This window comes from Scleropages formosus, chromosome 6, assembly GCF_900964775.1.
Source record: "Scleropages formosus chromosome 6, fSclFor1.1, whole genome shotgun sequence".
Lineage (NCBI taxonomy): Eukaryota > Metazoa > Chordata > Actinopteri > Osteoglossiformes > Osteoglossidae > Scleropages > Scleropages formosus.
Window position 1 is genome coordinate 25,061,103 of NC_041811.1, and position 25,080 is coordinate 25,086,182.

The 25,080-nt window shown below is 46.3% G+C and overlaps 1 protein-coding gene across 1 annotated transcript; it reads right to left on the reverse strand.

Annotated features, from left to right (window-relative positions):
* Nucleotides 1-948: 948 nt before the first annotated feature.
* Nucleotides 949-24,459, reverse strand: prag1 (PEAK1 related, kinase-activating pseudokinase 1). The gene is made up of 6 exons (XM_018755443.2): nt 24,148-24,459; nt 18,415-18,779; nt 16,334-17,928; nt 9,146-9,306; nt 5,000-5,754; nt 949-3,886 (listed from the first exon to the last, which is right to left on the reverse strand). The coding sequence occupies exons 2-6, from the start codon at nt 18,658-18,660 to the stop codon at nt 2,846-2,848; spliced, it is 3,798 nt and encodes a 1,265-aa protein (XP_018610959.2). The 5' UTR covers nt 18,661-18,779; nt 24,148-24,459; the 3' UTR covers nt 949-2,845.
* Between the last annotated feature and the right edge of the window lie 621 nt (nt 24,460-25,080).

The window sequence follows — 25,080 nt, forward strand, 5'->3', positions numbered from 1 at the left end:
ATTCCACATTCTAATTCCAACAATGAGAGGGTGCTGTGAAGTGGAATGCAAGCGGTGAGTTCAACCTAACACACACACACACACACACACACACACACACTGTCTGAACTGCTAGTCCCATACAGGGTCACAGGGAGCCAGAGCCTAATCCAGCAACACAGGGCATAAGGCTGGAGGGGAAGGGGACACACCCAGGGCAGGATGCTAGTCCATCACAAGGCACCTCAAGCAGGACTTGAACCGCAGACCCCCCCCCCCAAGAGCAGGACCCGGCCAAACCCACTGCACCGCTGCACCCTCCTACAGAATATCTATTTTTAAACAAAGGCGCACATTACAGTATAAACTCTGCTGCAATGCAAAATATTCATCGGAATGTAAATAAGGCCTTTAGACCTTGAGCTTCCCTTTGTTAAGCAGCTATAATTTTTACAGTCAGACAAACAGTCATTACACTTGTGCAAATGCAAACACAGGTACTGAAATGTACAGTGTATTTATGAGGCAGTTACCGCAGATGACTGTGCTGTTCCAAAACAAGTGTTACTCCAGTGTCTGAACATGGCAAAAAATTTTGCAAAAATTCTTTTTCAGCAAATATTACTAGAATTAATAGCACAGGTAGTTGCCAAAGCACCTTACAATGTTCAGGTTACAATTATTTACCCATTTATTCAGAGGGGTGATTTTACTGGAGCAATTCAGGGTAAGTACTTTGCTCAAGGGTACTACAGGCTGAAGTGAGGCTCAAACCTGCAACCTTCAGAGACAAAGGCAGTAACACCAACCACTACACTACCAGCTGCCCATACATCACGTATCATCATTTGCTTCTTTCAAGGAGATTTCCATGTCAGTCTGGTGTGGGACACCATACATTTGACTATGCAGGTTACTTGCATTATTCCAACTACTTAAAAAAAGGCCCCAGAAATGGTTGATGTGGAGCATAGGTACAGTTTATTGTTAAGTGACTTTAATTTAAAGTTGAGTAGAACAAACAGTAGCAGTTTTCACAGACAGCGCAAGAGCAGTGGCAACGAACATAGGACAAAAAACCGTACAAGGTTCTGATTTGTGCAGTTTTTTTAATCCATCTCCAGTGACCTACCTCCATTTAAATTGAAACTGCACATATTCAGCCATTCGCTGGCAAAAACTATAAAAAGCAAAACAAATGGCTGAAATGTTCCGAGTGGCTTTTGTCAAAATAATACAAAATTAGCACAAAAAGAATTCCAGTGAAAAATACGTGTTAAATTCATTTCCATTATAAATATATTCTCAAATAGATTGAATCCATTGCAATTAAGACCTGCTTGGCTCATTACTTGTCCAATAATAATTGTACACATAAAGGTCTGTTTGAAATTCCAGTTTCACAGACAATGTTCAACAAGGACTCAATGAAATTTCACTAGATTTACAGTTCAGTTCACAATTCATTTTCCATTGAAAAATACAACAAGAACCAAAGGCACTAAAATATTTAAATTTGACAGTTGTTATAGCGGCAATAAAATGGGCAAAGCAGAGATTCACAAAGCACTACAAATTAAGCTAATGGCTTCACCATGCTCTCGTGATTGATTTTATTTTGACTAATAGCACAGACCAAAAGCACATTACTTCCAGAACTGTCAAATTGGATCAATTGCCTGGAAGAGGGGAGAAAAAAAAAATGCGTTGCTCAAGGGACAACAAATAACTAAACCCAACATATTTTATGTACTTTGTTTAGTAATGGACAAGGAAATGCATGTTTTGCTTTATGTTGCTTGGCTTTCCCAGGTATAGTTAGCTTTTATTTGTTTTAAATAGACCCATTTTCATGTTCTTCACATTCCGCAAGGGATGTTGTCAATACATATTCATAATTTTATATATAAAGGGGATGAACACTGTTTCTGCAATGGATTACCATCCCATCCAGGGGGCACCCTGCCTCATGCCCTATGTTTCTGGGATAATAAGCTCCAGACCACCACAACCCTGCACTGGACAAATGGTTACTGAAAATAGATGAACGGATAGATGGATTGATGTATGCTGCTCCGCTGACTTAGCAAATACAAAACAATCGTGATTTCTGTCTCGTTTGATTACAAAAACATTTTCTAATGTGTCTAATAAGCTTTTGATATACATTTATGTAACTAAATGTGTCCAAAATATGAGTCAAATAACTGAAAATGGTAGATGTTTGTTTTAAAGCACTGGATCACATGCATTTATTCCCCTCAGAATACAGTCCATTAATAAGTACAGTCCATTTCAATTCCCCCGTATGTGCCAAAGATAGTCTCCTCAAAGTTAAACAAGTACACAAAGTTGTCCTCAAATGAGGCCAGTGGCATAATAAATTAGCACACGTTGTTCTCGTTTGTCCAACCGATCATTTATTTTCACAAAACAATATTAAATAAAAAATAAAAAAAAATTAAACATGCATGGGGAAGAGTTAATGCTACGGCCCCTGCTTTGCCCTTCCACTCTGGCACACATATCAAGTAACACTGCAATAAAAGGGCATCCACAGTGTCCACAATTCTGGCATTAATACTGACGTCCATATGAAACAGGAGGTTTGACAGCTGTGCCACCCTTTCCTGGCGAGGTTAGGAACTTCTTCAGCCAGACGTTTGTACGCGACCACATAGCCTCCCCGTGCAAAAGCTGGACGGAGAAGCGGGGTCTCGCGCTTCCACGCTTAAAGGAGCGGCGGAAGGGGGCAAATCGGAGCTCGCGGATTCACGGCGCACGTGGCCTCTACCGCAGGAGCAACACGGGTAAAGCGTGACGGGGTGGAATGGAAGAGCACATGGCACAGCGCACGAACAGTGTGTCACTTGAGGCAGTAGAGCTGCTCCGCAGTGTGGCAGAGGGCGAGCGGATGGGCGGCGGAGAAGTACTGGCAGCAGAGCCAGTCCTCGAGCTCGGCATTGCGCTCTGCCTCCAGCGAGCGCTCGGCGAACTTCATCATCAGCAGGGCTCGTTTTACATCCAGCCAGTTGAGAAGACCCTCGTGGCGGGGCGGACCCCCTGGCCGCTCCCACTGCTGTTCCATAAGGTCCTGGCGCGGGCCCCACAGGAGGCACTGTAGAGCACGCCGCGCCTCCTGTATGTGGATGCGCTTGATGGGGTCCGGCTGGAGGAGCAGGCGGGCCAGCTGCTGGAGGCCCGGGGAGTAGATTGAGGCAACCGGGATGGGTGGCAGCTGCTCGCAGCAGTAGTCCTGCTCCTTCAGCCCAGGACACACCTCAAATGGGTTGGGCTGGTGCAGCAGTTCATAGATCAGGATCCCCACCTGAAACTCATCGAACTTGCGGTACTGGGCAGCCGACACGATCTCGGGGGCCAAGCGGGCATGGTCCCTCCTGAGCCGGGGGTCGGCCGTGGCGTCCTCGACCCCACGTTGCTTGGCCTTGCCGAAGCTGCCGACGAGCAAGCGGGGCAGGTGCGTCTGGTCACGGATTTCAGACTGGCCCCGCCTGCCCGACACCAGAAGCAGGTTCTCCAAACACAGGTCGCGGTGTGTGACGCCGTGCTCCTTCAGGTGTTCCAGCCCGTTGCACAGCTGCAGGAGCAGGAAGCAGACGCGCCGCTCGTAGACCTCAGGCTGTGACCGGTGAAAGGCGGCCCAGTCGCGGACGAAGTCGGCGGCCGTCTGCTGGGGCACTTCTCGCGTGATGACCACTACACGCTCCTGCTCGCCCTGCTGTCCGGGAGGGCCCGTCGCCTTGTTGGGGGGCAGCATGCTCTGGGGCACGCAAGCGATGAAGTGGCCGCAGTCCTGCTGCACGTTGAAGTGCGAGGGCATGCTCTTCTGCACTGACAGGCCGTAGACATCACCCTGCTTGCCCTCGGCGGTCTGGCTCTTACAGATCTTGAAATAGACAGGAAAGATTTTGGTTACCCAGAAGCTCCGCTAACTGATGACATAAATTCATGTCAGTTTCCAAATAGCACTTTGCCATTTAGACTTTGCATAAAAACAATGGACATCTGTTTGCATTATTTTTTACTGCATCCTTTATATGAAATATGAATTGAATTCGTTTGGTGACTTTATCCGTGACTTCAGCCAAGTAAAATCCCCGCAAGAATTTTTTTTGCAAGTCTTTCAAGCTTTTGAGATACATGATACATCTGGACCATGTAATGTGATGCTAAACATATGGTAAACGATAAAGCTGTCACACATATTGAACGCAATGAACCCTAAGTGCAGCGCAGCATAAATACAATTTGTCTGGCTGTTTCTGACTGATGCGACTATGCGATTCATTCTGACATCACAGACTGTGGTACCTAATGATTAATCTACAGGTCACGCGCTGTAAATGCTGTGACGTCGATGGCCGTCTCTCCGAGGGCAAACCTCCGTGCCGATTATGTCCCCGTTGTCAACCGTATCTTCGCGATAAGTGATTAATTCGTTCTGAGGCATTAGGAATAAGTCCTGCCCCGGAGCAATACTCCGCACTCTGACTTGTTGGCTTTACATCTAGCCGATGACTGTGGGACAAAGGTTGCCGTTAACGAATTCACACCCTCGGAGAAACGGCCGTAAAAGACGTGCCCTTAGCGAAGACGCAGCGGTGGGCGTTTTAACGCGATTAGAAATAGTTGATAAAAAGATTTGTGTTACTACTCATTTATTTTTCTCCTTCCATTATTACAAGTGAACTAGATTTACTGGGTAAAATTTCGTAACGCTGACTCAGTTCACTTACGAAAAATGACTAATCGAGGAGCTTGCATCATTTAGGAAAGAGAAATGTTGCCATGACTGTTGGGTGGTGCAATATTAACCTACAAGAAGATATACATTTTATCTTCAGATCGCGTATATCATTTTCTGATGACGACCATTGTGAAACAATCGCACGCGCTGCATTATGTTTACCGCAGCAGCGCCTGCCCCGCCGTGCGTTAGCCTTCGAAAATACTCCGAGAACGTCGGCGCGCGCAGAGGGACGCCGAAGCGAAGCCGTACCTTGACAGCGTAGGAGTTGCTTGGGTCCGAGGCACAAGAAGCGGAGTAGTACACAGCATCGCCGGCGTCGCAGCACGGCTTGTTACACGTCAGTTTGAAAAGAGACCAGTTGCTCTCGTCGAAGTGCAGCGGGTTCCGCTGGCTCCGGGTGAAGTGCTCCTCGCACTTGAGCGCCAGACGGCGCAGAGACTCGGCGTACAACCCGCCGAGCTTGGAATAGACGCCCTCGCGGCTGTCGATGTTGCTCAGCAGGGATTGCAGGTGGAGGCTAGACCCGGCCGACGGAGAGGGGAGGGGGCCGCTGAGCTGGGGAGAGGACGAGGAAGTGGCCCTGCCGCGGAGGCAGCCCCCCAGTCTGCTTCGGCCCCTGGCGGGAGTTTCATCCAGAGTCCGGGAGCGCAGGGAGCGGTCGAGGTGCGCGTGGAAGCGCTCCAGGGACTCGTTGGATGAGTACTGGTTGTGGGAGTCTGCCGGGCTGCACGAATGACCCGACTGGGATTGCTCGGGCCGGGAGATGTTGTCTTCCGAGCCGCCAAAGGGGAGGCAGGGTCTTCCCCGCTGTGCAAACTTACCGCTGGGACCACTAGGGGCAGACACGGTGCGGCTCAGAAGATTCTTCACAGGAAGCGGAGGAGGCTGCGTTTGGTCCAGGCCCATGCTGGGGAAGGGGTCTGGGTTCGGGGACACTGGCGAAGAGGTCAGGGGACTGCTAGGGAACGGTGACGGGCTGCCCGCGTGGGAGGAATCCTGGATGCCTGTACAAGCAGAGGTACCCACACAAAAAAAAAAAAAAAAGACCACGATCACCACTCATTTACAGACATAAGAATTTTTTACAATAAAACTGGAAACATAATCAAGCTGATCACAACGGCAGGGAAAAGTACCGCCAAGTTCCCCACAATTATCAACTTTTGTGGACATTTTCCGAAAACACTGTAAATGACCGAAAGCCCAGACCAGGAGGATTACGGTTAACCATAAGTTACACAGAAGCAGAAACCCACTTTCAGAAGAAAATACAAGTGTCTAGAACAGATGTGTTTACAGAGTGAACAATACGTTGAGTATCTCATTGCAGCAGAAGGTTACTGTTTAACCTGGAAACGCCTTGAACACGTATTGCAGTGATACAGTGGCGCTTTCCTGCTCAAGGCGGCCTCTGTCTCACACACCCAGGCCATGAAGAAGCAGATTCTCCTCCAGGCGCGACTTGCGCGCTGTCTGAGGCCCAGGTGTTCGCCACGGGTGCCCCAGCTGCAGATATTAATAGGCCCCGCCCACACATGTGCAAAACTCAAGGAGGGTGCCACACACTTCTGAAAGAATTCAACTGAATGCCCCTGCAATGAATCGGGAAGGTGATCAGGAACTGGCTATTCTAAGTTTTATGCACCTACTCGAGCGATGAACATCGGTGCATAAGGTGGAAAGAAACAACGGGTTTACGTAAGAATCACAAGTCCGCAGCCACGTCTCTTTCTCCTAATGTAACGTACAAATTGTACTTTCGCCGAGATGTACGTCGCTCTGTAGAAAAACGTCTTCTAGATGGATAAATGTAAATGTAATCTGGAATAGAGGATCGCTTGAGTAGCGTCAAGTAGTAAAACAAAGGGCGGGGGGGAATTGGTCCCAAATTTTACACTAACTGACGTAAAGAAATCGGTTTAAATCTAAGGACTTTTCTAAGAACACGACAGACTGCTGTGAGTTAGATGGATAACAGAAGCTACGCGATTCCTTGGCCGATGTCCCGTTGCTTTAATCTGGCAAGTATTAAATTGTCGAGTTTTGACACGAGTAACTGCTTTCAAGGGGAAAAAAAAACGTAGGAACAAGTAATTTCTTAGAAGGAGACAAACGTACCGAGTCATTCCGAACACATTTTTTTCCATTCTCTACTAAACACTTCGCAAAGGTCTCTGGGAAATTCTTGCGAAGCGACTTCCGTAACAACGCTCAGTAATTAGCGCTTTAGGAGAAATGAGTCCGAGTCGCTTACTGAGGAACCTGCGTGATTTACGAGGACCTCCCCGCTTCGCTCGGCCACCGTCGCAGGCCGAACAAAGCCGAGCGGCATTCCGGGCCGTTCTCGCTCGTCGGCCGCTCTCCATCAGCCGTCCCCGTCTGCCAAAGCCAATTAGAGCTTTTCTCCTGTCGCTGACAATGCCCTCACTGTGCTCCGCCATCCCATTTCCGCAGCACCAGAGGTCTTTCAGCAGCCCGGTCAATGGCTGGCCCACATAGCTGTAGCAGCCAACCTTGACCGGAACGCTTCCTGCGGGCCATCCGTCCACAGTCCCTGTCCCAGCGTACCCCCGAGGCTCCTTCTGCTCTCTTGTTCCACTTCCTGAATGGATTCCTCACAAGACACCATTTGCTATAGAAGCACCGAGGCTTCGGCCGCGGTACGGGCAATTATGGTCTCGGAGCATTTAGGCGATTCCCGACGTTTGCCTTAACCCTCCCATTTAGAGTAACGCATACATCTTTAACCGCACTGCTTCATGGGCCACTCAAGGATACCGAAGGCTTCAAGTCTCCGCTCTGCTGTGCCGCACCTATTCCACTTTGAAGATAATAAAAGGCAAATACAGATATATTTCCCAACACAGCCCACTCCTCCTCCGCCTTGTTAAAAGCTTTTGCTGCTGGCCAGCAAAAAATGCTTATTGTACTATTTACACAAAACATTTACCGTTTCAAAATGTCACAGATACCTTCAACTGTGCACTTTGTTGGCATAGTTTGTTTAGCACAAAAAAAGGCAGTGATTTGAAATAGCTTGTCCAGTTGGAATAGCCAATTTTGCTTGAATGTGTAATAAAATAAAAATGGAATGGGACTTATTCAAATGGCAAACTGAGATTGCAAACAAAACAACTTAACTTTGACTTAGAAAATAAAAATGCTGAGAAGATTCTAACAAATTCTAAGAAAATATGCAGATTCTAACTTCACAAAGCCTTCCCGAGTCCTTAATATGCATATTGTGAGAGCGCGGACATGGAATACGGCTTTAAAGGTCTCACTTCTTCACGGTGCTCTTTAAAAGGAGCTGAGCAATGGCCCGCGGTCCACATCAAACAGCTTTTAAAGTGGCTTTCCCCCACAGCGAGTGGCGAGGAAACCCAGTTAGCAGGTCTCCAAACCGACCTGCTTCAAGTCAGCACATGTTGGAACTCGGCTGGTAGCTGCTGTAATAAGCAAGATTCGCTAAAGGCATCTGGCTCACAGTGAGGGCAACATCTGCCCTTCATTTCCAGTGCCCTTCCGAACAATAAGGGTTGATGTTAAGTTCCGTGACCCGGACACGGGAGGAAGGTCCATACAGGCCCTTTAAAACGCTTTCCATGGATAAAGTGGCGCTCCTTTGTAGGGGGGGTTTCATAGGAAGGGGCTCTGTGGGTAGGAAGCTGATGGTCGTTTCCTCTTTCATTAGTCTTAAAAACAACCCCTTCAACCACGGATGAAGAGAAACAAAAGATTCTGCATCTGCCCCCGACAATCAAAAAAAAAAAAAAACTTACATTCATACTTCATGTGGTTTGGTTTTGCTTGTATAAAGTATCCCTTAATTTGCATGAACATGTCAGCAACGGCATCTTAAAGCCAAAGCTTTTAGAAAAGTGAGGATCTTCTTGGTTAACTAAAAACAGAACATCCCTCTGAAAGTTAACCGAATTTTCAGCACAGTTAAAAGACGCCCCACGGTGCTAATTATTTGCAGTAAATATGAGCTGGTGAGGCGAAGCCATGTTTTTTTTCACGCTGCCTCGTCAACACTTGGGTCATCGCCCTCGCTAGACGTCAAAATTTACATCCGTGCATATAGCAGACATACAACACTGCAGTACCAGCACTTAGCCGATGCCTGTATCCAAGGTGACTTGCAGGATACATTGCAATCATCTCCCCACAATCATTCGGACACGCAAAGTAAATATAAAGCTATAAGTACTAGATGATATGCAGCACGGAGCTTCTTCTCATTGGGGAAAGCGGCCACGTCGCACTCACGGATCTCATGGATCTCATGGATGATCTGATCAGGGCAGCAGCATTCTCCAGTGCAGTGTGTGTGTGTGTGTGTGTGTGTGTGTGTGTTGGAGGAGGGTGGAGCAGAATGGTGGCCAAACTCACCGCCATCACTGAAGACCCTGGAGTCGCAGTGCAGGCTGTCGCTGGAGGCTGTTGCCAAGCTGCCACTCAAGGCCCTCAGGGACTGGCTGAGACTCTCTATGGAGCCCTGCTGACTGGCCCTCTCCAGCTCCAAGCTGCTCTGGCTCATCTTTCCGGACGACCTGTACGGAAGGGGGAGGAGCCAGGACACTCGTGAGCCGATGAAAACGAAGAGTCAAGCTGCCAATTGCCATTTGGATGCTGCGAAATCGAACATCGGGCTCTAGTCACGTCCACTTCGGAGTTCTGGACTTCACGTTGTCATCGCTTATCATCCGAAGCAATGAGCGTTAGAGCCTTCTGGGAGAGTTTAACCATCAACGTTGGTTGTTAAACGCAGAACGGAGCACAGTTTTAAGTTTTACAATTTACTTTCACGTTGTAGCAAGAATGTGCAGATTTTTATAGAAGTAGAATTACCAGGAGAAAAACACATTTAACCCGAAATCACCATGACTGTGTTTGAATGGAGAACGCAGCGACCCAGAGATGACGACACATACAAAAAGGAAAAAAAGAAAAAAGGTGAACACGCTCATTTCTGTGTTTTTCGTTATCCATTTGGCTTCTGCCTTTTAACAACGTAAGGCAGGTTAGGGTCTCACGAAACAAGATCTCCACGCAACAACACTAATCTCAGAGCACTGATCTCTAAACTTCCGTTGTGAAGATCTGCAACAGGACTATTGATAAGGAGCCGCCTGCAGGGCTGGCTAAAAAAAGAAACCAACACGGCGGTTCGCCTACTGAACCTGACGGTCTCCATAATGAAAAACTTCACCACAGTCACACAAACATGCGTGTGGTGTAACGCGATATGAAATTAATTTTGTAGCAAAGGCTTGAAACCATGTCAAGATTCATTGAATCAGCTGTCAAATTCCCCATAGCGTGTGAGTGACAGCGAGAGAGAGCGTGCGTGTTCCACTGATGTATGGATGAGTGATCCAGTGTAAGTAGTGTATCTAGCAGTGTAAGTCACCGCGGTGAATAAGGTGCGTGGGCTGATAACACTACATAGTATCCATTGTAAGTCGCTTTGGAGAAAAGTGTCTGCTAAGTGAATAAATGTAAAGGTATTGGGGGGGGGGGGGGGGGGGGGGGGGCAATCAGTCATTCTGTTAATATGCCATCTCACTGATTACAAAGGTAGTGAATTTGAGAAATGATCTTACTACTACTCTTCTAATGCTACAAAATAAAGGCCCTTCAAACTTTAACTGATATAAATGAGTGACAGGCATCCAGGTTTTCCCCTCTGTGCCTCCTTTTCAGCCATCTGCATCTCATTATTCATTACCTGGACAAATGCCTCTCATGTTGAAGACCATGTTTAAAAAAATAAAAAAAAAAAAAATCACTGCACAGCATAACGAAACCATATGATGAAAGCCACTAAAGTTTTACAACTGGCGTGAATGGAGGAAGGTCTTGGGTTCACGACTTCATGAATTTATGCAAATTCTACATCTTACTGCGTTCGCATCCCCCTCCGTGCAGTAACACAACCCTCAAACTCAAGTCCTGCACAGTGTGGCAGGACATAAAATAAACATGAAAGCTGCTGCTAAACCACAGTCACGTGATGAGCGTGCGCCAAAAGCGCCGGGCCTTTCATTAACTGTCGCCACCACAGAACGTCAAGACATCACAGATCTGACAGCTAGGATCCACTTGGACTAAAAGCCGAACACATGCAGCACAAACGCAAACACACACACACACACACACACACACACACACACACACACACACACACACACACACACACACACGAGTTCCAGAAGCTGTACACGGACCATCACTGTTGATGAAACACTTCTGATTACAGGAGGGGAGAAAGGTTGAGAGCGTACTGTGCGTGTTAGACCAGTCTCGCTCTGAGATGTACGATAAAGAAAGCCTCTCGCGGACTTCCTGTCCTGTAGGGTTCTCTTAATACACCGGCAGGGTGACCACTTCCTCACCGTGAGGATTCTGAGTGCGTGTTTCACAAGGAGTAAAAATAGCCATCTTTTTTTAAACTTACACGTAAGCTGCATTTATTGTTTCAGCAGACACTTCTCCGAAGCGACGCACAATTCAAAGTAAACTTTCGCAGAAGGCGACGAGCTACAGGTTCACATTTGTGGAAACGCAGCCTGTCCGATGTCCCTGTTTTAGCCGGCACACTTCGCACAAGGAGCTGGATTACGAATTTCCTCTCTGGCTCAATTCTAAACATGACTGTGATTGATGATGTGATCCCACTTTTTTTGCAAATGTATTTAAGAGTTAGAGAGCATTAGGCCTGAAACGGATGGGTTTTGAGACCCTTCTTCAATGCCGGGAGGGATTCAGCAGTTCCGAGAGAGGTAGAAGCTCATTTCACCATGACGCAAATCGGGCCAAAACAAAGTGTTCGTATTTACGTTTACATTTATTCGTTTAGCAGACGCTTTAGTCCAAAAGCGACGTACATCTCAGCAAAAGTACAATTTATGCATTACATTAAGAGAAGGAGATACAACTGCAGACATGTGACTCAAGCAAACCTTGTTTTTTACCTACCACTTTCTGCATCGAGGTTCATCGATCGAGTAGGTGCATAAAACACAGGACAGACAAATCCCGATACCCTCCTACCAATTTTTTTTCTTTTTAAATATTATAAGATACACAAATAAGCAAGTACAATGCCAGAGTAGTGGCTGAATAAAGGTTGTATCTGGGGATGCTTCTGGGGTTACGATGCGTGAACGGTTACACCGTAAATGAGCTGTTAAAAAAGAATTACAAATGAATTATTTTAATAAGTTGAAATAAACAAGTTAAATACTGCATCTGAAAGAGCAAATTTAATCACCGGTAAGTTTTTGACACCAGTTTCTTTTTTTTTTTGGGGGGGGGGGGGGGCACTTGCTTTTAAACTTAGTTTCACCGAATAATTACTACACATCGCAAAAAAGAACTGAAAATTACAACAGAGCATACGATAAATACCGAAGGAAGGATGACGGAGGTAAGGAGGCTTTAAACGAAGGACAAAATGTTGCAAAAGCCACACTTATTCCATCTGTGGCACGAAGGACGCCATGTCAGTATTTGGGAGAACGAAGCGATTACCCAAGGTACAGAAAAACAGATGTAGAAGAAGTATCAACAATGTTATGCAAAATACATGAATCCTAATCCATGAAGTAAGATTAGGCCAAATGTAAACGTAGGTCAATAAACAAGTTCCGGACGCTGGGTAGATGTGCCCTTTTTAAAAGGGAAAGATATGGCCGACTGCATCGGGGGAATTTATTTCCGGAGAGCGGCTGGAAGAACAAAAAAAAAAAAAAAAAAAACTTGTTAGAGATAAAGAGCTGGAAGAAATAACAGAGCGTGTGGGGGGTGACGTTGGAGTAACAATTTGCACAGTCTTGTGCGATTTCTAGCGGGAGGAATGCTGACGCAAATGCTGGTGCGAATACCTCTCCTCTACTGTAAAATATGCGTTCTGGTGAAAAGCTCCAGTTGCACATCACTCATCGGAGAAGAAAATGCAGTTTCAGATGCAAGACCTCTCGACGCTGAATAAATGCGGTGCCGGCCGGGCCGGATGCTGACGCCGAGGAAAACAACAGGGGAAGGAGACGTGAACCTTGAGCGGAGGCTTTCTTTTATTTTTTTTTTTTTTTTGCGCCAAGTGTGACCAAAATGACCAGCTGCAAGCATCCCTCACGCTGTCCGCACCGGGCAACTGGATCAAAACCTTCCATTCAGATGCGTGTGCAAACTTACATAATAAAGAGAGTGACAAAAGTCTTTTCTCCAAATCAGACCCTGGGCTGCATGCCACGCATGAATCCGTGTGCCAAAAACGGTGGGAAAAGAGGTAAAAGGCCAGTGTTGAGCAGAGTTTACCTGCAGGTTACATCAAAACACAGATGTCTCGCTGTGGCAGATTCAGCATGACCACAGCACAACGAGGGGGCTGTAGCAACCAGACGCTTGTTGCAAAGTCCAGAATAAGTTCAACAGCAATACTTTAATTACATATTTCAAAAAAAAAAAAAAAAAAAAAGGCATGCAAACCCTTTAGTGATCCATCCATTTCAAAACTGAACACTGCCAGACATTTACAAATAATGTTACTGCTGTGCTTATTAATGTTGCTTTCACAGCTGAAGATATAAATATATGATCACTCCTTTCCATTCACAGAAAGTAGCAAATCCAGATATTCAAATTAACAGTAAAAGAGAGACAGAAAGAGCTTTGTTCAAAATCCTAATGAGAAAAAAGGATGAGGGATGGTAATGAATGCACTTGTTTTCCAAAGACCAGAAACCCCGAGCGTTTCAAAGGGTGTACAAATAAGGAAAGCCATGGTCTTAAATAAAAATGTTTAAAAATCCACATAGATCCCCCGCCGCCCCAGGTGCGGACACAACGAATGATACGGAAGTCACATTTTTAGTGTGTATACTGATGACGTCCTATTTTAAAACACTATGAGAAAACACGAATCAGTAAGAGACTGATCAAAATCAGAATGTGAAAAGAAATAAATAAAAGCCTACATCATTCTACAACCTACCTCTAAATGAAACTGCAAAGTTTCCTCTAAGCACAGAAGCACATCCTCTGAAAACAAACGCAAAGCTCCACACCCACGTCTGCGGTGAGAGTGTTGAGGCTCATTCCGCAGTAAGCGACGCCACCGTTAACTGTGCCAAAATTAAAGTAATCTCACCTTTCAGCTCCCACGCAACCTCAGTTCTGGTTGATTTTTATTTTTGCATGTCATCTAGACAATCTATTCTCAGTCTTCGAGAAGGGCTAATCTGAGGCATGGCGAATGGGGGATCTGGCCGATGCTCTTTGCTGGCTGAGACGAGAGGGGTAGTTGCTGGGGGCAACAATCTGCTCTGCTGAGCCCCATCCATGTTCTCCCGTGCTGCTCCGTGAAACACGTGCGTTTTGGGTGCCATGACAGGTCAACACTTTGTTGCACTGTCACTAAACACCACAAACAGCTACACCGAACCCAAAGCTTGTCGAGATAGCATTACCGGAGACCATAATTGCGCTTCCGAAAGAGACAGATTTCAAAACCATCTGCCTCCTGAATGATTCATGGCACAAAGTATTGTCACGTAGGTCTGAGATTCCCCTTAGCGTTCAGGAAAAAGTAGGCACTCTATACATGGGCAATGTCACAAGTTAGTGATTTAAAAAGTATGCCACAAAACAGATTTTTTTCCCATCAATGGAAAGGAAAAAAATGTAATTCAGGATGAAGAGAGAATACAAATTTTACAAGAGTCAAAACAAGCTGAATTTGCTACATTTTGTCATCTCAGACCGGCGAAAGCAAATGGTTCAACGCCAAGAAGCACACGGGTAATTTCCTTAGACGTGTTCAGACATGCATTTAGACTGTATTTTTAGCAATGCAGCATACCAACAAAGTCATAATAGGCAGAGTTGTGTTGCCTTTCTAAAATTAAGGCTCTAACAAAAATAAGAGTATCAAAACATGAGCCTCCGTGAGGGGATAGGATTCCCAACATACGGTACTGCTAGGACATGTTGACGTACCCGCGCGGCCAATCGTTGAAAAGAGGCACCACGAAAAGATGAGAGGAGGAACTCTACATCAGTGGTCAAGACAAGCGGAGCCAGTCTCTTGCAAGCGTCACTCTACGTTTGAAAAAGAAGCCTTTTGATGAAGTCAGACAACATACATTCCCAGGCAAGGATGCGAACTTGCTGAAAGATGTCTAAATAAGGTGGGAATCTTCCACTCGAACCGTCGTCTCCATGCTGATGAGTAGCGGACCTACAATCGGATGTCATAATAAGAGCCAATGTATAATATGCTACAGGCAGCGTCACGTGGTCCTTAAAATGAAACACTTGCTGAATAAGCAACTGAACCTCACTAAAGACTCGACCACCATCTACTCGCCTGTAATTCTCCGAGAAGTTCGCAGTTACGTTTAAAAACCACGTCCATTCTGCTGTGTACCCTTCCCGTTAAAAAGTTTATTTCAATGTTTACATGTCCTTATTTCAGAAACTGCTCTGCTTCAAGGTTATGACTCAGGAGACGAGATATATAAAGAATTCCGTCATGCAAAGTCGAGGATGCTGAGGATATTCGGCGCTTACTGGAATATACAGTTCAGTACCGTATTGCAGTGCCTTAAAAATAACTGCAGAAAGGATTAAGTATTGTGGCTGTGATATTCAAATGTATCTATTTAGAAGCTGACATACAAGCGCTCCCCTCATCCCGAAGTCTGTAAAAAGAACTATTCATAAAGCCAAGTACATCTTGTTTCATTGTCCAAAAGTCAAAATAAAACTCAAGGTGATAAATCTGATTTTCATATGGGGTTTTTGTTAACAGATGACCATGAAATATATTAATTCTTCAAACACAACAAAGGAATGTATTGAGTCACATTCCAGAAGAGCAAGAGAGAACAATGCCATGGCCTGGTAACGGAGGATGAATCAGGGTGAATAATCTCAGCATGAAAAGAGAGATCACACAAGACGTGCATCACTGCACAAACAAAAGGGCATCATGTCACTCGATGCTGGGGAGCACGGGCCTGCTGACTTCAGTCAGCTGATTGCCTTGTATAGTCACATTTACAGCAATCACATCAGCCTAAACAATACCAGAATGGGTAAAAGTCATTTCAAACAAGGTGAAATTTGAAATGAGGAGAAAAAAAAAAAAAAAAAAATTTCTTGGGTATTATGAAGGATGCTGAAGTCACGATGTGACGTGACCACCTGATCTGAGGGTACTTCTAAAACACACAATCACTACAGCAGAACAAACTCCAAACACATGAATACATTTTTACACGACCTTCCAGAAGCAAAGCTTCCAGCGCAATTCTGGCGGAAAAAGGCTAATATCTGCATCGCATACAGTTTAAAGTGTGTAAAACTGTCGACGACTTTAGGCACCTGCGATGAAATCTCCGGCTGTCAGTGTATATTACACGTCAGCAAAGAGATCGCTTCTGGGGAGAGGCTGCGCAGCACGGCTCCTAACGATGCTCCGATCTTCCAAAGACGTAACTCGTCAGCTTGGCAGCGCTGCATCGGAAGCTCTCATCGCCCAATTATTAAACATGACAGAGGACAAAGACTTACCTGTGGTGTTTCTTTGGAGGTGGTGGAGGTGGTGTGGGGTCATGACTCTCCTTTGGCCCCTCTGACAGCTCCCTGGTGGACGATACTGCCTGCGTCAACATGTTCCCGTCCAATCTGTCACACTCCGAGACGCTGCCCTCACGCTGCTGACTGGCGCCATTGTTGGCCGTGCCTGGTGGCGAAGTCTCTCTGCCGGGTGCCGCGGTGCCCCAGTCCTCCGGCCTCAACACAGCAGTCCCATTGATGAGGCCGAGGGTCCCACCCGGAGGTACAGCCTCCTCGCCTCCGTCCTCCTCCTCCTCCTCGATCCGCGTCTTCCAGTTCCAGTGGGAATTGTAGAGTTTCTGCCTCCTCTCCGAGCAAGTAAAGACAGGAGCGCAACTCAGACCGTCTCCCTGCGGCTTGTCCTGCACCAGTGTAGGAGAGGGGGGATGTGCGTTTATGCAGGCCTCTGGCTGCATCTCCGCGTGAACCAATGAGGAGAGGCTGGAGGTGCCCAGTTTTGGAGATCGTGAGCACCTCTTGGGTGGAATTGGAGGGCTGGCTTGAGGCTTAGGCTGGACTGATGAGGCCACAGCCAGATCTGTGCTGCCACAGGCTGAAGGCCACTTGAAGGCAGGGCTGCTGGGGTCCTTGTTGGAGTTTGGACTGAAGTGGGGCAACTGTGTGCTCACAGCCGAGTCCGGACTGCTTAGGTAAAATTTACGATTATTGTTCTCCGCATGGGTCGCCATGACTGTGATCTTGGCTCTCTGTGCTTCTCCAGCTGGTTCTGCCTCGTGGTCTGGGCTCGGTGGAGCCGGTCTATCACCCAGAGGTCTTCGCTTCCTTTTGGTGCTCTCTGCATAGATCGGTTCAGCACTGCTCTGTCTGTTTCCAACGTCTGCGCAAGGACTGGATGGAAACACAAACGTTTGGGGACTCTCTGAGCACGAATGTCGAAAAACGTCAGGGCCCTGGGAGCACACGAGCGAATCCGTACTGCTTTCGAAGGAGCAGGAGTCCGACAGGCTGGTGGGCTCAGACAGGAAGGAAGAGGCTCGGCCGCACGTACGAGCGGTCTGCAACGCAGAGTCCTGGGTGATGCTGGAGGAAGAGGAAGTGCTTGCTGGCTCAGTCCTTCTGAAGCTGGCACTCTTGGTTGGGGCAGTTGAAGTGATATTACCATCAAGTTCCAAGGATACATTCTGATCCAGTGCTGGTGGGGGACTGGCAAGAACATCACTACAGTTATTGCAGGTACCCACAGAGGTTGTCTTTACCTCCAGCCTCAGTGGATAATATGTGCCATTTGTCACATAAGTGCTATTCATTATTTGGGTTATACAGGGCTCACAGGGATCTCTAGTACCATTGTGCAGTCCCCAACCTTCGTCCTGTGCCACAAAAATACTACCGATTGTCTCCTTTCGGATGCCCGGTGGGGACACAGCTCCTTGCGAGAACTTGGTGGGGTAGTCCAGATTTCCCAGAGTTGTACCCTGGAGGACCGCCTCTTTGAGAGCCTTGCTGCATCCATTACTGTCCATGCCGAAGGGAGAGATCTCCAACAACTTTTTCAAGCTGAGCCTGTCTGTTGAAGTCTTCTGATTATCCTAAAAGAAAGGGAAAATATAAGCACGATGCCAGGAAGTGATCTATAAACAGTAAAACTAAATCACACTTATCCATGCTGAATGAGCTGTTTCGGTTACACAATTAGGAAGCTTTTAAACTGGCAGCATATGCCAAATTACTTTTATTCATTTAGCAGATGCTTTCCTCCAAAGTGAGGTACCACTCGGGGTAAACAAAAGTGCATTTCACAACGTAGAGGTTTAAGTACACAAGATTATTAGAGCGCAGCTGCTGAGAGCACTGATTTTGCCACTGCACATTATTGAAGTAGCTGCCTATAGAATAGACAATATGAGGAGAAATATGAAAAGAATGACGGCAGGTCGTTAGTGATGGAAGTTTATCGGGCAGCTTTGAAATCGAGAGAAATGTGTGTCGAAACACGCATTTCGAGACCCTTCTTAAATACCTAAAGGGATTCAGCAGTTCAGAGAAAAGCTGAGATATATTATACAATCTCTGACCTGCTCGGAATTCATATTAACATCTGTCCACATATCAGACGTGTCTGGGTTCATCACGGTGGGCCGGACAGCAATCGTGGGCTTGCAGTAGGGAGAGAAGCTCAGGCCGTCTTCCTCGTTGCCTGTTGTGCCGGTCCTGACTTGGAGCGCATTGTCATTGGGACGGTGGGCGCTGCGAGGGTGGAAGCAGTTTTTACAGGAGCCTGGTTTCCACACGTGTTCAGCAAACTCGCTGCAGGCCGACATCTTCGAAGCCCGTCAGTCTCACTGCCAAACCGACCTGGTTCCACAGGGCAGGGCCGAGCCTGACATGGCACGTAAACAAGCTTCTGATCCCGGTTCACGTACTTTTCAGCGAGGGTGACCTGTTGAGGCAAGAAAAGATGTGGACCAGAATGAAACCGCTGAATTAAACAGTATACATGTCTCTATAGAGGCTCATACTGTATATCCTCAAATCCGGCTCATACTGTATATCCTCAAATCCCATTTCAGTGGGATTTCAATTATATTATTGAGCCGACAATCTCTGCTTGCACGGAAGTTTCTGCTTCTATGTCTTCTAAACAAATCTGCTATTCAGGCAATAACCACTATTGATTTAGTGATAAACATGGTACACACATTTACTAGATCATTTATGAATCTAATAATAAACATCAAAGTCATTACAACACCACATTGAATAATAACATCAGATTTAATCAAGCCTAAAATAACCACAGGTATCCAACCATTAACAACTGTCCATGCCAGTCTGCAAAGAAATTATCGACCCGATCATTTGAAAGACATTATATGCCACTTGGGATGATCTCACTATCAATGGGATAAAAAGACTTAACAGTGGATCAGTAACGCCTTTGCATTTTACCCTTGCTTTGCATAAGCGCTCAGAACCACCTAGGCACGAGGAAGGTGGCACATATGCTTATGAATTATTAAATCAAATTCTACTCCCTCCAAGCCATTCTAAATTAAATACATTAACATTCTAATAAATGTCACATATTCCCCCGCTACTACATAAGACAGTGTAAATTCATTTATGTCAGATGAGTATAATTAAAGTACAATATACAATACAAAGAAAAATGGATGATTGTTATGAAGATGTATGAATCACGGGGTACTTTTCTGGAGAATCGTCAGCTTGGCTAATGATATACAAGCACAGCGGCAAGGCATTCATTCTCAAGTACATTACACCCACTCTTGAAACCGAAAGGTGTCACATCTATGCTTCTCTTTCAGCAAAGATCACAATTTAAGTGGCAGCACTTCTGCTAAGTGCCAAACAACCTATTTACAAAAAAAAAAAAAAACCCACAACAATGACAAACAACATTTTCCACAACCGTATCAAACAAGCACATCTGACAAGTCAGGTAGTGGAAACAAAACGCTACTAAAAATGGAAAAAGTGTGACTTTTGAAGAATTTTTAAAAAATTATATGAAAAGCGGGGGTGCGGTGGCGCAGTGGGTTGGGCCACAGTCCTCCTCTCCAGTGGGTCTGGGGTTCAAGTCCCGCTTGGGGTGCCTTGTGATGGACTGGCGTCCTGTCCTTGGTGTGTTCCCTCCCCCTCCGGCCTTACGCCCTGTGTTGCCGGGTAGGCTCCGGTTCCCCGTGACCCCGTATGGGACAAGCGGTTCTGAAAATGTGTGTGTGTGTGTATATGAAAAGCCCAGCATCAGTTTCTTGGAAACTGAAAAAGGAGGGAGTCAGCCGCGTCAAACTTTCCCAGGGAGCCTAAATTAGAGGCTCCGACTTTCTGTTCGCTCCATGTGCCCCAACATGAAGAGCCGCGAAGGGGCGGTTGTTGGGAGTGCTGTCTCACGTTCCCAAGGCTGTCTAGCTAGGAGCACTTTGCAGCAGCTCAAGCATCTTACAGGCTGGAATCTGAAGAATGTCAAGATGTTAGTCACTAGCGACTATCGCGGCACAACAGCTCCCGTGGCGATTTCATTGAAGCCGAAACGATGCAGACAAAATCCCTCCAATTTATCATATCTTGTTGGCGCCGTATCTGTTAATTTCAAAACAGTGCTTTCAAGAAAAAGTTGTTTGAAGTATGTTCCTTATCCTACTAGGTCAATCGTTTTTCTTCATTTAGACAATTTTACAGTCCATATTACTTCTGTATCTTATTCAATCACTTTTTGCGCAAAGGATCAGAATAATTTACAATTTTTTTGAGCGCTGGTAAATAAAGCTCTCAAACACTTCTTCCTTTTCTCACTCCCTCCAGGAACATCAACAGCAAAGCACTTCTGAAAATGTTTGCTTGTTAAGAATTCATAAAATGAAATGCTTGATATTATTGACCAGTTACCTGTGTTAAGGGTATCAACACCTCCTTGTCTAGGGCTCAAAGCGACTAAGAAATCTATTTTCCCAGTATCTTTCCTCAGTTGAATGAGTGAAATATTATTTTTGGCAGTGACTGAGAGAGCCTTTTTTAATTTTTGTCACTGGAAAACGGATTGGCCGGAATAAAGGAAACACACAACTAGTTAGCATATTAAAATATACAAAGACATGCAATCCAAAAGGCCTGCTGGAAATAGAAACCACAGAAGACTCCAGAAACGTGAGCCTTTTTTTTTTCTCCTACAAGTAAGTTCTGTACTGAGAAAAAGGAAGACCAGAAACAGAGGATAAGCTTAAGAAAGCGAACAATGCGAACATTGTATGTATACTTAAAGCCCCGACGTGTTCAATTGTCAACATTTCAGATGTGTCATTCACCCGCTGGCTATCTTGGACTTGATTACAAACTTCCACCTAAATCAAGCTTCTATGCTGATGGGAAAAAAAAAAAATCCTGCTTTCTCATCCGAGTTCCGCATTATAACCCTTTTTTTTTTTTAAAGAAATGTCTAATCCACCTGAGCTCTCGAAATGTTTAAAGACGACGAAACAAAAACTGGCACAACACTGGAGACATCCTTAATACGGGTCCTTTCAAACACCCTTCAGAACACTGGTTTACATCCCTTTCTGGTTGTTACTACTGAGTTTCACAAAAAAAAAAAAACTCAGTGTAACAACTTACATTTACATTTATTCACTTAGCAGACGCTTTTCTCCAAAGCGACTTCCGATGAACTCTATGTAGTGTTACTATCAGCCCACACACCTTATTCACCGTAGTGACTTACACTGCTAGATACACTACTTACACTGGGTCACTCATCCATACATCAGTGAAACACTCCCTCTGTGTCTCACACAACTTACTTTCAATTAAATATCAGGAATGGTGCAGCACTGGATATTGTGGCCATTTACTTAAATTTAATCTACTTTAACAGATCTCTGTAAATGCATTTGTGCCTTTGCTGAAGACTTAATTTTTGTGCCATGTTAATAGGACAATTCCATATGCCATGTGTTGCCACGTTTTCATTTTTCACCAGTTACTTTGCTTTCGGGGGGGGTCATGTAGGCCAAACATCAGTCAATAACTGTACTGTCTACCAGATAGTCTAAAGCACTGCAAAACCAACAAAACCCTCTGGTTTTACCAACTGTTATTGACACAAATTGCAAGGGACAGCTGGTAAAATGGGGAACCCAAATGCAATAAACTGTAAGAGTATTGTGATTTTTCTTCATGGGCAATGACGCGAACCACCTTCCCCAAAAAGCATGACAGTTCCCAGAAAAGATTACGTGCAAACTTGCTTCTGAGAACACAAGCAGCAAAACATGAAATACAGCAAAGCTCCTTTGCCCCTAAAGATGTAAATTCTTACTTTTTCACAGGTTATGTACTCAATGAGACGTACCGACACCGCAACAGAAATTTTTACTTCGGTGACCTCCGCCACGTGGTGGACACACACACGCCCTCAAAGCGAGGTTCTTTCTTGCAGGGAACTTCTCATAACAAAAGTGTGAAAAAAAATTAAATGCAACTCATATCTGCTGGTGTCATGGAAAACCCTGCAGGATTTGGGAAAAATTAGGTATTAATCAGTCAAGAGGCCATGGTTGACCTCCTTGGCGTAGCACTGTTTTGTCCAACTCGGCACCTTCGTTGAAACCAACGCTCAATGAGAGTCACAGTTCACCTGTTGTCAGTCACCCTACTGCTATTATTCTTTGTGCTGCAATATTGTCCAAGGAGTCTTAATTTACCTACTTACAGAGCCGGGAATTCTTACCGCATCAATTCAGGGTAAGAACGGTGATCAAGGGTACTACGTTAACATTTATTTATTTAGCAGACGCTTTTCTCCAAAGCGACTTCCAATGAACTCTATGTAGTGTTACAAGCCCACACACTTTATTCACCGCGGTGACTTACAGTGCTAGATACACTATTTACACTGGGTCACTCATCCATACATCAGTGGAACACACTATGAGGAACCTGAACAGTATGTCTTTGGACTGTGGGAGGAAACCAGAGCACCTGGAAGAAACCCACACAGACACGGGGAGGACATGCAAACTCCACACAGACTGAGCGGGGATCGAACCCACGTCCTCCTGCACTTCCCAGGCGCTGCGCCACCATGCCACCCTGCTACTACTATCATGTTCTACAGCAGTTGGGACTGGGACCCAGAACCTTCAGCTTACAAGGCAACAGGTGTAACCGCTTGCCCACCTGCTGACCCCCTTGAGCCAACAGGTGTGTGCAGCGCTTCACCGGCATGTCCCATGATGCACCGGGGCATTGGGGCTGCCCGACTTCAACATGCTCAATAAGGATTAACGCTTTTCAACTCCACACGAGCCCTTGTTCTCTGCGTGCTGAAGAGCACAGCCGCGTTTAGCGGAGTTTATTCCACAAACAGGAGCTTGAATTTAAAATAAACGAGGCGAAGAAACAGCGAATCAATACAATGGTCCGCAGAGTAAAAACTTGTAAGTTGGCGTCTAATAGTCCCGTGTTCGAGAGCCACAGCTCGGCGGCCGGGGCTTCAATCTCAGCGCTCCGCTGGAATTGTCCTGACAAGTTCAGCCGCAAAGAGAGAACATGATGATCATGGATCACTTCTTCAGTGAGGACAATCGAGTCTCTCGTAGTGCTTATTGCCTGGCAGCTCCTGTCTACACATACATAGTACATACAATCACAATCTCAATCAATGTGATGTAAAATCGGGAGTAAACCGTGCGATTAGTTATACTACTAGTTTGTGAGAACTGTTCTGCTGTGGGCGACCAGGCTCCAAACCACAACTTCTGGGTTTTTTAGATTCTGCACTCACTGATACTCATACTGTGATAGTGTTTCACCACGGTGCTGGAGCTCAGCGTCCGACACGTGGTTCTCACTGCGGTAAATAATGAGGCGCAAAAGCTGCGCTGTTCTACCATCATCTCCGGCGCTAGATGATCCATCGGACCATCCTCCGTTCCCCCCGTAAGTGAAGCGCTGAAGCCTCACCTGTGTGACTCCATACCGCCGGCGTTGTGCTGCTGGTCCCCCCCCCCCCCCCCCCCCCCCAACACACACACACACACACACGCGACTGCACTTTTTTTGGGGCATTAATAAAAATATTCCAGAACTCAGTCAGTGGCACAGACGCGGCGACGCATCCAGCCCAAGCCAGGGCAGGAGTGCGTTCCCCAAGCAGCACGTGACGTGTCAGTCAGGCATAGATAGAGCGATCGAGCTGGTGGAAGATCTCCGCGATGTTCACGTATGATGATCCGCACGCATGACAGCGCGCGCCGCGTGAGGGAGGGACTCGGTGACGGTTCACCTACCTGAGCCTAAGGCTTCTTACAGCACCGAGCGGCCGACGGACAGGGGCTAATGATCCGTTCCCACATGCAAAAATCCTCGAGCCGCGGCAGACTCCCAGACGGACCTCGTTCTGCCTAGTTTATTTGTATCCAGAACGCGTTAGTGCGACTGTGACGCGAAACGCACGCAAGCAAGGGCAATGGCGAGACGCCGCAGCACATGGTCATGGTGTGCGCTCGGCGGCGGGCGGGCGGGCGCGCGCAGCGAGACTGCGGGACAGCGCGAGGACGGCGGACCTAGAGCTCGAGCGCCCGCGAGGGAGGAGCTCCGCGCGCAACAATGTGCCCCCTTCTGACTCATTCAAACGCGGGAGGTGTGCGCGATCTGTGGGGTGGGGGGTGTGTTGCTAGCCTGCTGGCATGAGGGACGCTGATCACTTTAAACAAACATACATATGCGAGTGCAAATATTATACTACCAGTTTATGAAGGCAGATCAAGCTATACATTGTTTTGGCTTCATTCATTACATTGATTTATTTAGCAGACACTTTTTTTTCTCCAAAGCGACTTCTGATGAACTCTGCGTAGTGTTACCAGCCCACACACCTATTCACCGTGGTGACTTACACTGCTAGATACACTACTTACACTGCGTCACTCATCCATACATCAGTGGAACACACTCTCTCTGTCACTCACACACTATGGGGAACCTGAACAGCATGTCTTTGGACTGTGGGAGGAAACCAGAGCATCCAGAGGAAACCCACACAGACACTGGGAAAACATGCAAACTTCACACAGACTGAGAGAGGATCGAACCCACGTTCTCTCGCACCTCCTAGGCGCTGAGACACTGTGCCACCGTGACTTCCGTTAGTCGAGTGCAACTTGTGATTCAGAGCTCAGTGTAATAAGGCAATAAGTGCAGTTATGTTGGAAGATTTTGGG